The 14,214-nt window shown below is 38.5% G+C and overlaps 1 protein-coding gene across 6 annotated transcripts in view; it reads left to right on the top strand.

Moving 5' to 3' along the window:
• LOC120524437 (apoptotic chromatin condensation inducer in the nucleus-like) overlaps positions 1-14,214 on the top strand; it is a 192,656-nt gene that overhangs the window by 101,279 nt on the left and 77,163 nt on the right. For all 6 annotated transcript variants that reach the window (XR_005632797.1, XM_039746308.1, XM_039746314.1 and 3 more), the window contains one exon: positions 7,901-8,059. Coding sequence is in view for 5 of the 6 variants with exons in the window: in XM_039746308.1 (XP_039602242.1) it covers positions 7,901-8,059 (159 nt within the window). In the remaining variant the exon portion in view is untranslated. The remainder of the gene's footprint in view (positions 1-7,900; positions 8,060-14,214) is intronic.

The following is a 14,214-nucleotide window of genomic DNA, read 5'->3' on the forward strand; positions in this document are numbered from 1 at the left end:
TTATTTTGACAATTGATTAATCTGATGATGATTTTATTGATTAATTGATTAGTTGGGTCATAACATTTTTTCATTTGAAATGAAATACATAAAGTGCATAAAATGTAACTTTTCTCTAAATAAACAGGCTTATGAAAATTTTCAGAAACATATTTTTTAAAAGTAACTATTTGTAGATATTTTGAACATAATATGGATTTTATAATACAAAATTTATATAACAACACATTGAAAATAGTAAGAAATAGAAATAAAACACTTAGTAGCACTTCTGGCTTTAGTTATGTAATGAACACACACACACACATAATTTCCTTAAAAACACAACAGTTTTCAATACATTAACTAAACTCACTATTTGGCTTCTGTATTCAGAATCCCATTAAACCAACACTTCAAAATTAAACATGTAATTTGTTTTTTTTTTTCCAGTTTCTGTGAAGGAGACAGTTTGCTGGCAAACCATCATGTAAATATATGACCACCACAATATTCCACCAGAGAGGAATTTGTTGCCCCAGCATTATTTATTTATTTATTTTTGCAAGTCTGAAGTAATGTTTGTAATTAGTTCAGCACAATTAACATCGTTGGGGAACTGTCATAACTATGTTCCTTTTGCAGCAAAACAAGTGGTTTAATTTGTGTGAAACTCCGTTCTTCCTTGCTATGTAATATGCCAACTTTATTTTAACAGTTAGTTTTTATCTTTTTGCATCATCATGCATCTTTTTTGTGTCTAGAAAATCTTTTACCACCATAGATTCTTTGGCACTTTTGCTTGCAGCCAATACACTGTCACAACCTGTTGCATGTCATTTGCTGTCAGAAGTGTGCTGTTAGTCTTTCACATTTGAAACTGTGTGATCCTACCACAAAATCTGTTTTATTGACTAAACTAGACGTGTTGCAGCAGTACGTGCACATTATTGTGTCTCCCTCTAGGTTGTATAAAAGTCAATTGAAGTCCAATAGCCAGCTAGTCTTGAACAATTCACATTTCCACACCGCTCCTGTCGTTTGACTCGGAATGAGCGATACACCTTTCAGTCGCAATTGATATGCTGTGGGATTTTTTGATTTCCTTTGCACACAACACTGAAAAAAAAAAAGTTTTCGACTTGGACAGGGACTTACGTGTTTTTGCAATCATTTTTTCTAAATGCACACACAATGACATTACATGTATTTGCAGACGTGTAATGCACCAGCGTAATTTAGCAGAATGACAGTAAAAGGTCAGGGGCTGCAGATTGGTGGATCCTGGTTCCAGCACCCTGAGCCGCATCGTTGGACTTGGTACTCCCAATACTGGTGGTACGGTGAAGGGGATCGATCACATCCTTGAGGGGCAGACCATGGAGGCCCTTATAAAATTTCATTGTCTACAGAAGTGCCCAGTTTGTGAATTCTAACCACAGGCATGTTGTTGCTATTCTGAAGATCCAGCTTAGGCCCAGTAGGCTACCACCTATGGGGAGAATGAGGCTGGACCTGGCCAGACTCCAAGATCAGGCTTTTTCTGATGAGTTTGCATGAGGAACGTACGGAGTAAGGAACTTGGGTGCGACTTACTGATCCTAATGGGCCGTGGGAGACCTGTTGAACTAGTTACTTTGATTAGCTTCTTAACACTAGAATTACCATAGCCAACGAAAAAACTCGGAAATCTTGCCCACCTTAAATCCCTTCGTACCTCTCCGTTCAGCATCTTTTGTCTTCTAAATGTGTCAATAAGCCCAAGCAGCAAGCAGTCTGCTATACCATACCCCCCACTGCCTCAGAACTGGCAAGAAGTTCTCCCAAGGCCTGCCTTGATTGATTATCTGTGAGTGAGCTACCCAGAATTGTAAAGGGAAATAATTTGTGTGTTTTGTGTCTACAACAACCTATATAAACACATCGTTAAAACAGAAACGTTTCTCATGTTTTAGGAATAAATAACAAAATGTAGACATGAACTGTATAATGTGTAAAGGCTGATGGCCAAATATCAAATAAACACTTTCACAAAATGTGCAAGTACAGTACGACAGCTTCCGTGGTGCAGCGGTAACATGCATTGAATTATAATCCGGAGGTTGTGAGTTTGAAACAAGCTGTCTGGCAAATTTACCGTTTTGAGTAGTAAGCTGCTCATATTGTTAATATTATACTGTAAAAACATACATTTGACTTGTTTCTATAACAGTCGGTGTACATTTATAGTACTTGTAAAAGTTAGCGTTTTTTTTTTACTTCTATTCTCTCAGTCACAATCCCAATGCAACAGCGACTGAGTGTTTTTTTTTTTTTACCCAATCTTGCCAGTCCTCACATGTTGCTGCATGGTGCTGTTTCTCTAGGACATGCAGAGGAAAGAATAGTATAGAGAGGTCAGAGAGACTGAGTTTCTGGATCCAGGCCCTTAATGACCTCTTGGGCACAGCCATCAGCAGTGTGTCTGTCTTTAGAGAGAGTTTTGACCTCTTGTTGAGAGGTTTACTTACTTACCTTGGCCGTGACATTCATGTCTTCAGTGACTCTTATTATGAAGTCAGTAGACAGATTGGGAGCACATGTGTTCCTGTAGGGGGCGATAGCTCCCTAGTTGCAATAAGTTCTTTTTGTGTTTTAAGTAACCGAAAACTATATAGATATGATATTAAAAGGCGATACCTCTCCCATAGTGATACTGCATTAAAAATCACATAAGAGAAAATAACTTAGCTTTCTTTAATGACGATTTACGCGTCATTACACACGGGAAGCCATAGCAACACATTACCAACGTGGGATCTTGATCTATACAGTCTGCCATTTTTCATTGCTGCGCTAGAAGGTTTTTCAGGACAGATGACGATATCACCCATCCGTCCATTTTACTATATGGTTGCAAGACCTGGACACAATCCAGTGACCTGAGATGAAGGTTGAACTCCTTTGGTACTGTGTCTCTTTGGAAAATTCAATACCACTGGTTTGACTTTGTGTTGACTCGAATAAGGCACATTACCTGTATTGTGAGGGAGCATCAGTTACGGCACTACATCTATGTGGAATGATTACCAGAGGGTGATCCAGCTCACAGGATCCTCATTGTTGAGTACCTGAGCGGCTGGACCAGGCCAAGGGGACGCCCATGTAACACCTGGCTGTGGCAGATATATGATCTTTTCTGGCGGGTGGAACTCTGGACCGTGTGTCTTCCTGGGGGTGTTGCCAACCAGTATCCCAAGCTGTTTCATCTTGTGGTGTGTGTGGCAACGTGCTGTATAAGTGCGTGCTCCCCAACCTAACTTGACTTGTCAGTGTCAATAACAAAATAAGACCCAAATATGGCAAGCTGAAATCTGAACATTTACTAGCTAATGATTAATGAAAATATTTTTTGAGTCGCTTATCATGAAATTATGTTGCATATGTTAGTGTTATATTTGCATGTAGAGGGCTGGACTGTGACTCAAATTATTTTAAACCAAAAGTCATGTCATTATGCCTATCCTAGCAAGCATTGTGTTCATTTATCTGTATCACATATACTGAAGTAGCATTCAACTTACTGGGATGATGGCAATTCTTCCTCCTCCACAGAGCCTGCAACAGTATGTTTCCTGTTCAAATGTTTGTGCATCTCCCTTGTGATCTTATGCCATAAGACGTCAGACCTACACATTTTGCAGCTCAAATCCTTTTTTTTTTTTTGCGTTCAGAATAATGTGCTCCCAAACTGTGGAAGTCTTAGGTCACACTATCTTTTCTGGCACTTGCGTACTGTCTGCATATTATCAAACGGAATGAAGTAGTGACTCAATTGCACAGCACAGCGTACTCAGACTAATGATGTAATCAACTAATTGATGAAAGTGATCATTTCTGTTGTTTTTTTATTGATTATGATATTAGTTGTTACAGCCCTAGTTTTATTTAATTGTATAGGGCCACCTTTTATCTGATATGCAAACTGTCCTTTATTTGCCTTTTGTTCCTAAAGAGTGAAAATAATAAGGAGCACAAAGAAAATGTGAAATATTGTTAAAAATAGTGCATTTTTATGTGTCTTCCTATGGAAGCACAAAAAGAGGCAAGAGTGCTACAGTTAGGTCTATAAGTATTTGGACAGTGACACGGTTTTCATAATTTTGGCTCTTTATGCTACAACAATGGATTTGAAATGAAGAAATCATTATGTGATTGAATTGTAGTCTTTCAGCATTAATTAACACAAATATTGTATGAGCCATTTAGGAATGACAGCCATTTTTATACATGGTCTCTCATTTACAGGGGTTTAAAAGTATTTGGACAATTGACTGACAAGCTGTTTCATAGCCAGCTGTGAGCAGGTCCCTCATAATTAACTATTAGGCAGGTAGGTCTGCCATTGATTCCAAGAGTGGAATTTGCATTTGGAAGCTCTCTCTGTGAACTCTCAACATGAGGTCCAAAGAGCTGTCCATGCAAGTAAAAAAGGCCATTAGGCAGAGAAAACAAAACAAACCCATCAGAGAACTTCTAGAAACACCAGGAGTGTCAAATCAACCATCTGGTACATTCTTAAAGAGAATGAATGCACTGGTGAGCTCAGCAACACCAGAAGGCCTGGACAACCATGGAAGACAAGTGTGCTGGTTGATTGCAGAATTCTTTCCTTGGTCATGCAAAAACAATTCATAACATATAGCCAAACCAAGAACACTCTCTGGGAGGTAGGCCTATCGTTGACAAAGTTTACAATCAACACAAGACTTCATGAAAGTAAACACAGAGGGGTTACCACAAGGTGCAAACCACTGGTAAGCCTCAAGCATAGGAAGGCAAAATTTGACTTTATCAGAAAATATGTTTTAAAAAAAAAAAAGTTTTGAAACAGTTTTCTTTGGACAAATGAAACTAAAATCAGTATGTACCTGAATGATGTATAGAGAAGAGTATAAAGAAGAGAAGGAATGGCTCATGATCTATAACATACTACATCATCTGTGAAATAAGGCAGTATTATGGCATGGGCTTGCATGACAGCCAATTGAAATGGGTCTCTAGTGTTTATTGATGATGTAACTGCTGATAAAAATTGCAGGATGAATTCAGAAGTGTACAGGACTGTACTATCTGCTCAAATTAAGACAATGCCACAAAACTGTTAGGACAGTGCTTCACAGTACAGATGGACAATGAGCCAACACATACTGTGCTTTTCAAGGCAAAGAAGTATTATATTCTTCAATGGCCTAGTCAATCAACTCACCTCAACTCAAACTGGACTTGCATTTCACTTGCTGAAGACAAAACAGAAGGCAGAAAGTCCAGAGAACACGCAGCACCTGAAGACAGCAGCAGTAAAACCTTGGCAAACCAACAATAGGGTGGAAACCCAGCATGGTTTCCAGACTTCAGGCAGTCACCGCAAAGCATTTTCACCCAAGTATTGAAAATGATCATTATATTCATGATTATGTTAATTTGTCCAAATACTTCTGAGCCCCTGAGAATGAGGAGACCATGCATAAAATGTTATTTTTTAAATGCTCATACAATGTTGTTGTTAAATCCATTGAATTATAAGTCTACATTTCAATCACATTTTGATTGCTTCATTTCAAATCCGTTGTGGTACTACACAGAACCAAAATTATGAAAATTGTATCACTGTCCAAAATAATGTAGTTTCAAATGGGCAAAATAGCAAATCAGAAAAAAATTCTAATAAAGTTGTAGCCATCATATTCCAGTAAGCTAATCAAAAATCGTAGTCAGAAAATATTTTGGGAGCTTGCTAAGCTTACGTGGCATTGATATTGATAGTGCTTTATTACTTATTTTATTGAATGTTAGTTTATAATAATAAAATGATAGTGTAGCAATACTACTGTACTTTATGCCACAGAACAGAAATATTTTACACCACAGGTATGTACATAATGTTGATCTTACTCTTAAACATTCTTTCATTATTGATAAAATAGTGCCTTAAAGAGTTAGAGAAGGCATACTGATGACCAAAAACTGATGATTGCTCCCTCAGCAGAGATACACAGTCATTGTTGAGGGATTGCTTTAAGTGTCACTTCTCTCTTCCAGTAGCTGTACTCCCAGAAATAGCACAACAGCAAGGTATACTTAACAGGTGGGAATTACATCCAGCAGGTTCTGTCTTCCCTCAACCAAAATAACTGCAGACAACTGAGCTGTTTACCTGTGGCTGACCTTACTGTGTGTTTTTAACACTAGAATTACCAGAGCCTACGAAAAAACTCGTAATTCCATCCCACCTTAAATCGCTTCTTAAATCCCTTCACACCTCTCCACCAGCGCCCTTTGTCTTCTAAATGTGCAGATAAAGAGAAGCTTGGAGCAGCCGGCTATTCCATCCCCCCACCAATTTAGAACGTGCACGAACTTCTCTCAGCTCATGCCTTGATTGAGTATCTGAGAGTGAAGTGGAGTTTTAGAGTGGAAATAATAGATCGTTGTTTGGAACACACGCATTTCATGTCTGTTCCGTTTCTACAGTAATTTGTGTCAACACATTGTTAAAACAGAAACATTTTTTTATATTCTAGCAGTAGATGACAAAATGTAGGCATAAACTATATAGTGTATGAAGCCTGAAGTCCAAATAATAAAGAAACATTTTCACAAGAATAACACAATTGCGCTTTTATTCAAAAATATAACTGCAGAAACAAAAAGCCGCCTTAACATGCGACATTGACAGCAGTATATTGTAACTGCCTCTGTGGTTCAATAGACTCAGCCCCCGCTTGGAATCAAGAGGTCACGAAGTTCGATCCTGCCCCTCCGCTTTGAGAAGTAAACTGCTCTTAGTCTTACTGTTTTAGAATAAAAGCATACATTTGATTTCAGTCTGTAACAGCCGGTGCAATTTATGATCCTTGTAAAGGTTAGCTTTTTTTTAATTCACTTTTCATTCTCTCAGTCGCGTTCAGAATCAATCCATACAACCCCATCTGACACGGCTGTTTTCACTAAAGACGCGCTATAGCTCTGCAGTTTACCACGATGCATACTAACGCCATTCGCCAAATCCCCGGGTTCTGACACACAAACGCTGGCGAAGCTGCCTTCTTCGTATCTCACAGTCACTTGCTTTTCTTTTTATTCAGTTTTATTGAGTGTTCCTGCCAGTCCTCGCATGTTGCTGTATGCTGTTTCTTTTGTACTCCAGGACATGCAGAGGAAAGAATGGTAAAGAGCAGTAACTTCGGCGCTATATGCAATCATCAGACACTCCCCATCTGCCCGTGTCGTTCAAACACAGGAACATATATTGGTGTAAAAGTATAACAAAAGTCTGGTAATTCTAGTGTTAAGAGGAAGACGTTAGTCAGAAATCAATACAAAAGTCATATATAACACTCACTAATACAGTATAAATTCAGCTCAACTAGTCAAGTTAACCATTTTTTGGAATGTTTGCAGAAACTGAAGTACTTGGAGAAGAGTGACACACTCACACACATACACACACACGGTGAAATGCGCCAATTTTGGGCTGAGATATCAGCACTAATCACAGCCTTGTTTTTAATCTGTTTTGGTATAACTGTCTATTAAAGCAGTGACTAAAGCATGCACAAAAAGGGTTGGAAAGTGTTTGTAAAATACTTGTACTACCAAATATGTAAAAGCTGCAGTATATTGTGTGTAGTTGTCAATTCTAGTAAAATAAATTAGTAGATAGGAATGATATAAGTACTACATCCTTATTTTTATTTAACAATGACAATTAAGTCTCAGGTATTTTTCTAAATTTGCATTTACTTTCTTGGCCTCATTTTAGGTGTTAATACATTTTTTCATGTAAAGTTTGAGGAATTTGGATCATAAATCTAACCATGTATTATCTTTAAATTAGAGTGTGTAGATTATAATAGATAATTTCCTGCATGTGTTTTAGTCTGTGAGCCCCCTTCAAGATTCTGTATCAAGGGATAGTGGGACATTTTGTCAGCCTGAGTGCTCTTCAGACTCTGGACGCCCTGAAGACTCCCCTACTTCAGAAAACCACAAGCGGAGAGTCCCATGGGAAGAGGCAGGAGAAGCTGCATCCAGCAAGGTGAGAAGCTATGCATCCATGCGTCTGCAATAAATTAATTTGAACAGGTGGTGATCTAATTTGATCAGGTGGTAACATTATGCACGCCCTGAAACAACACTGCAACGAACTTAGAATATGCATGCGTGAAAGTGTTGCAAATGGCTGCTACAGTACATCTCTTTGATATCACGCTAGCCTAACAAAGCATCATAGGAGACTTTTTGGGCTGGGTGTAATGTTTGCCCAAGCCGGAGCAGGTCAAATTTCCAAGAAAATATTTGGTGAATAAGGTCACTGGCGAATAGATAGAAAGATACTTTATTAATCCCAAGGGGAAATTCACATAATCCAGCAGCAGTATACTGATACAAAGAAACAATATTAAATTAAATAGTAATAAAAAAAAAAAAAAAAGCAGACAATAACTTTGAGTAATGTTAGCATTTACTCCCCCGGGTGGAATTGAAGAGTCGCATAGTGTGGGGGAGGAACGATCTCCCCAGTCTGTCAGTGGAGCAGGACAGTGACAAAAGTCTGTCAAAATTGCATAATTGTTGCAAAAAACCATGAGCAAAGTTTGCCAATCCACACTATTCATTAGTTTTTGTTAGTTAATTTTAGTGGTGAAAAACTGTATGGATGATGGTCAAAGACCATTTTTCCATCTTCCAGAATGACTGTCACTACACATTTCCTGATGTTTATGGTCTACTGACCTAAATTTCTGGCATGTATAAAATAAACATTTTCTCAAGACTGTTACAGTTTTACCTCTGAGATTCAAAATTGATTCAGAATTCAAAAAAGTTGGTTATATCTTTCTGTTTTCTAAGCAGTCTTATCATTATTGAGTTTTGCCATTAAGTGATTTTGTTTGGTAAAATGACTTCTAATAAGCTACTATATTCAAATTTCTGCTGACGCTCAAGTGGCAAATAAATACATTTTGCTGCATGTAAATTATTTTTGAAATAGTGCAGTCAAAAGAAATCAAGTCATCAAAAAAATTGTAAGAGATTATTTTTTGCCAATCAGGGAAAAAGTATTAACGGTAACATTGTCCATAGAAAGTGTATATGTTTCTAATAAAACATATTACTGTATTAGTTTAAAACAAAGAGAAACAGTTAAAGCTAAACTGCACTGACACTGGTAAAACTCTACAGTGAACCATTTCTTAATAGGAATATAAAAGCATAATAAAAATAAGTTTGGGAATCTTACAGTCAACAGTGAAGTTTTTAAGCAAGGACAATAAGGAAATATACAGTTAGGTCTATAAATATTTGGACAAAGACAGCTTTTTTCTAATTTTGGTTCTGTACATTATCACAATGAATTTTAAATGAAATAACTCCGATGCAGTTGAAGTGCAGACCTTCAGCTTTAATTCAGTGGGTCGAACAAAACGATTGCATAAAAATGTGAGGCAACTAAAGCATTTTTTTTTTTAACACAGTCCCTTCATTTCAGGGGCTCAAGAGTAATTGGACAATTGACTCAAAGGCTATTTCATGGGCAGGTGTGGGCAAGTCCGTCGTTATGTCATTATCAATTAAACAGATAAAAGGGGCCTCATGTATAACGCCGTGCGTAGAACTCGCACTATAACATGGCGTAAGCACAAAAGCCGCAATGTGCTTACGCTCAGAAAAATCCAGTTGCAGGAATCTGTGCGTACTCCCAACTTCCACGTCGTTCTGCTACATAAATCCCGATCAGCGTGAAAACTAACGCTCGTTCACGCGCTTTATGTAACGCCCCAACTCCTCCCAGAATTACGCCTCTTTGAATATGCAAATCAATATAAATCGCCCTTAAGCTCTGCCTTCTGTGAAAAGACAATGTGAAAAGCACAGGGGAAAATATAAGAATTTCAGCGAATACCAAGTGGAGGCAAAGGAAAAACATACTATTTGTTCAAATAAACCGTGATATAATCAACAAAAGGAAGTTGATCGAGTGACATAGCGTGTTGGAGAAACTTGAAAGCTCACGTTCACAAAATCGCACAGTGCCGGAAATAAAAAAGAAGTCACATATCAAAGTCGCCGTGAAAAGTCGAGTTGTAGCCCACTGTCTGAGTGTCATATGAAAGCTTATTAGGGTACAGAGAAAAAAGGCACACAGTGGGGAAAAAGCACGAAATGTCAACTTCAATCTCGACATTTCCACTTTAATCACGTAGTTTATTTTGTCATTAAAGTAGAACATCATAAACTTCATCTTAAAATCGTATAATTAACCAGTTTCTCAAATCACATTGTAATTAAAGTAGCACGTTAAATGCTTTGTTTTGTATTTGATCTTCTATGTGCTCTGTGCGTGTGAATCACTACTTGCTTCTTAAACCGGCTCTCTTCCTCCAACTGGACACAGAATCCATTACATTTGTTATATTACAGCTCTCTGAATAACTAAAATACTGAGATGTATATGTGATATCATTTTCATGATGATAGGAGTTAAAGCACGTTATTAAACATGTGTTTCACTTCGATGAAATAATTTATTGCAGCAGTACTCAGGGCGGATCTAGGCTTGTGGTGGCACTGGGCAGAGGAAGAATCGGTGGCTCCTTCGCCCGCCAATGTCAGTAATGTAGCTTATGCATGGTGGATGGCCACGTCCGTTGCAGACACTGCATAGCCGCCTCGTGCTCATGACACAAGCATTTAACTTTTGCGAAATTTGTCGCTGCATTTTTAGCTGTGTTGTTATTTTCTCTTTCTGTTTTATATTCAATATATATTGGCGTAGCCGCCACTGCAGTCCTTGCTTTTCTTTCCCCAAGTAACCGATCGCCACACAATCAGCTCTGTAATAGAAGTTAAGCCATCTGTAAGCTTAGCGCCGATTCTTCAAAACGTTTAAGGAACATTGAAATATCTTCGTAGTACATGTTTAATTATTTTATCCTTCACAACACTCTCAGTGAAGAATATAGATTATTTAAATGAAGTTAAAGTTTTATCTGTATAATTTAATAAACATATTTTGCTGCATTTCACCTTAAAAATGATATCGTCATCATATGTAAATACGCGCTTTATAAAGTGGCTCAGGTTGTGCGATATTATAACTAGTGCAAGTTTACAGTGGGGTGATTGTACTTATAAGTACAAACAGTTCTACAAGGTGAAATTGATTGAGTGCATTTAAAGTTCTTGGGATGAAACTGTTTCTGAACCGCGAGGTCTGTACAGGAAAGGCTTTAAAACATTTTGCAGTGGCTGAGACAGCGTGTCCTTGAAGCTGTATACCGATAATTCTCTTTCTGATCAGCTGCTGCTGTGATTCACACTCAGATACAGTGATATAAATACTCCGAGTGGTGCAGTGAGAGTAATATGGAAAAAGATGATCCGCTGTGGCAACTCCTAACGGGAGCAGCTGAAAGAAGAAGAAGGAGAAGTGAGAGTAACAACGCTAAAGCAGTTATGGTATTTGGAATACTATGGCTGTTCCCTGGACCATTATATTGTTACAAGTTAATTACAATCAGATGCGTTACACTAATAAACAATATGCGGTTAGTTTCAGTGTATTTATAAAGCCGCGTCAGGAAAATAATGAGTAACCACACAGGAACAGTAGCATTGCTTTGACGCTGGGTGCCGCCAGTCTGCAAAACCGAGCGGAGAACTTGCGTACGACAAGGTATGAGGTACCGTGGAAAAGTGCGTGGCTTTACGCCAAGTGTAGGTTTTATACATCGCGATTTGAACGTGGAAAAGTTCTCACGCAACATTTCTGTGCGTACGCACCGTTTATACATGAGGCCCCTTGAGTTGATTTGAGGTGTGGTGCTTGCTTGTAGAAGATTTGGCTGTGAACAGACAATATGCAGTCAAAGGAGCTCTCCATGCAGGTGAAAGAAGCCATCCTTAAGCTGCAAAATCAGAAAAAACCCATCCGAGAAATTGCTACAATATTACGAGTGTCAAAATCTACAGTTTGGTACATCCTGAGAAAGAAAGCAAGCACTGGTGAACTCAGCAACGCAAAAAGACTTGGACGTCCACGGAAGACAAGAGCGGTGGATGATCGCAGAATCATTTTCATGGTGAAGAGAAACCCCTTCACAACATCCAACCAAGTGAACAACACTCTCCAGGGGGTAGACGTATCGATATCCAAGTCTACCATAAAGAGAAGATTGGATGAAAGTAAATACAGAGGTTTCATTGCAAGGTGCAAGCCACTCATAAGCTTCAAGAATTGAAAGGCTAGATTGGACTTTGCTAAAGAACATCTAAAAAAGCCAGCACAGTTCTGGAAAAACATTCTTTGGACAGATGAAACCAAGATCAACCTCTACCAGAATGATAGCAATAAAAAAGTATGGAGAAGGCGTGGAACAGCTCATTATCCAAAGCATACCACATCATCTGTAAAACACAGTGGAGTCAGGCAGTGTGATGGCTTGGGCATGCATGGCTGCCAGTGGCACTGGGACACTAGTGTTTATTGATGATGTGACACAGGACAGAAGCAGCCGAATGAATTCTGAGGTGTTCAGAGACATATTGTTGGCTCAAATCCAGCTAAATGCAGTCAAATTGATTGGGCGGCGTTTCATGATACAGATGGACAATGACCCAAAACATACAGCCAAAGCAACCCAGGAGTTTATTAAAGCAAAGAAGTGGAAAATTCTTGAATGGCCAAGTCAGTCACCTGATCTTAACCCAATTGAGCATGCATTTCACTTGTTGAAGACTAGACTTCAGACAGACAGGCCCACAAACAAACAACAATTGAAAGCCACTGCAGTAAAGGCCTGGCAGAGCATTAAAAAGGAGGAAACCCAGCATCTGGTGATGTTCAAGAGTTCAGGCTGTCATTTCCGGCACCGTTTTTATTAGTATTAGAAATGAACATTTTATTTCCAGATATTTAATTTATCCAATTACTTTTGAGCCCCTGAAATAAAGGGATTGTGTTAAAAAAATACTTTAGTTCCCTCACATTTTTATGCAATCTCTTTGTTCAACCCACTGAATTAAAGTTGAAAGTCTGCACTTCAACTGCATCTGTGTTGTTTCATTTAAAATTCATTATGGTAATGTAAAGAACCAAAATTAGAAAAAAGCTTTCTTTGTCCAAATATTTATAGACCTAACTGTATATTTCCTTATTGTCCTTGCTTAAAAACTTCACTGTTGACTGTAAGATTCCCAAACTTATTTTTATTATGCTTTTTTATTCCTAAGTTGTCTCTGTCCAAATATTTATGGACCTAACTGTATCTCACTTGCAGCTGAATGTTTTTTGCACAAATGTAAATGTATTCAGTGAGCCTAGGCTGATTTATTTGCTGCATCTTTATATACTACTGAAAAAAATAATGGAACACTGAATCATCACAATCTGAACACCAATTCAGTTAAGCTTCATGGATATCAATCTGTCTGTTTAGGAAACATAAGCGATTGTGATTCAACTTCACTTGCTTTGGTGCAAATGAAAGTGACAACATGTGCATTGGAGAGGCAACAACAAGAGAAACACAAAAAAGGAAATGGTTTTGAAGGTGATTGATTTTTTTCTAGTTTTGCGTTTTGCTAGTGTCTTTGTCACTACTGGTAGCATGAGGCTGTACCTGCAGCTGATTCAGGTTGCACAGGCAGTCCAACACATCCAGGATGGCACATCCTTACATGCCTTTGCAGGAAGGTTTGATTTTTCTCCCTGTACAGTCCCCAGAGCATGGAGGAAATACCAGGAGACAGGCTGTTACATTAGGAGAGCTGGACAGGACCGTAGAAGAGCATTAACCCAGCAGTAGGACAGATATCTGCTCCTTTATGCATGGAGGAACAGAATAAGCACTGTCAGAGCCCTGCAAAATGTCCTCCAGCTGGCTACTGGTGTGCATGTTTTTGACCAAACTTTCAGAAACGGATTTCATGAGGGTGGCATGAGGGCTCAACATCCTCTAGTAGGACCTGTGCTTACTGCCCATCACTGTGCAGCTCCATTGGCATTTGCCAGAGAATGCCATAATTGGCAGCTCCGCCATTGGTTCTCTTCACAGATGAGAGCAGTACTCCCTATACTGTCAGCTTCTTCTTACTCCCCATGATGCGGAATAAAATACATACAAATTGGATGGAATAGGGATTGTACCTCTTGGATTGTCGGGCACGATTATATCTATACTAGCTAAC

This window comes from Polypterus senegalus, chromosome 1, assembly GCF_016835505.1.
Source record: "Polypterus senegalus isolate Bchr_013 chromosome 1, ASM1683550v1, whole genome shotgun sequence".
Classification (NCBI taxonomy): domain Eukaryota; kingdom Metazoa; phylum Chordata; class Cladistia; order Polypteriformes; family Polypteridae; genus Polypterus; species Polypterus senegalus.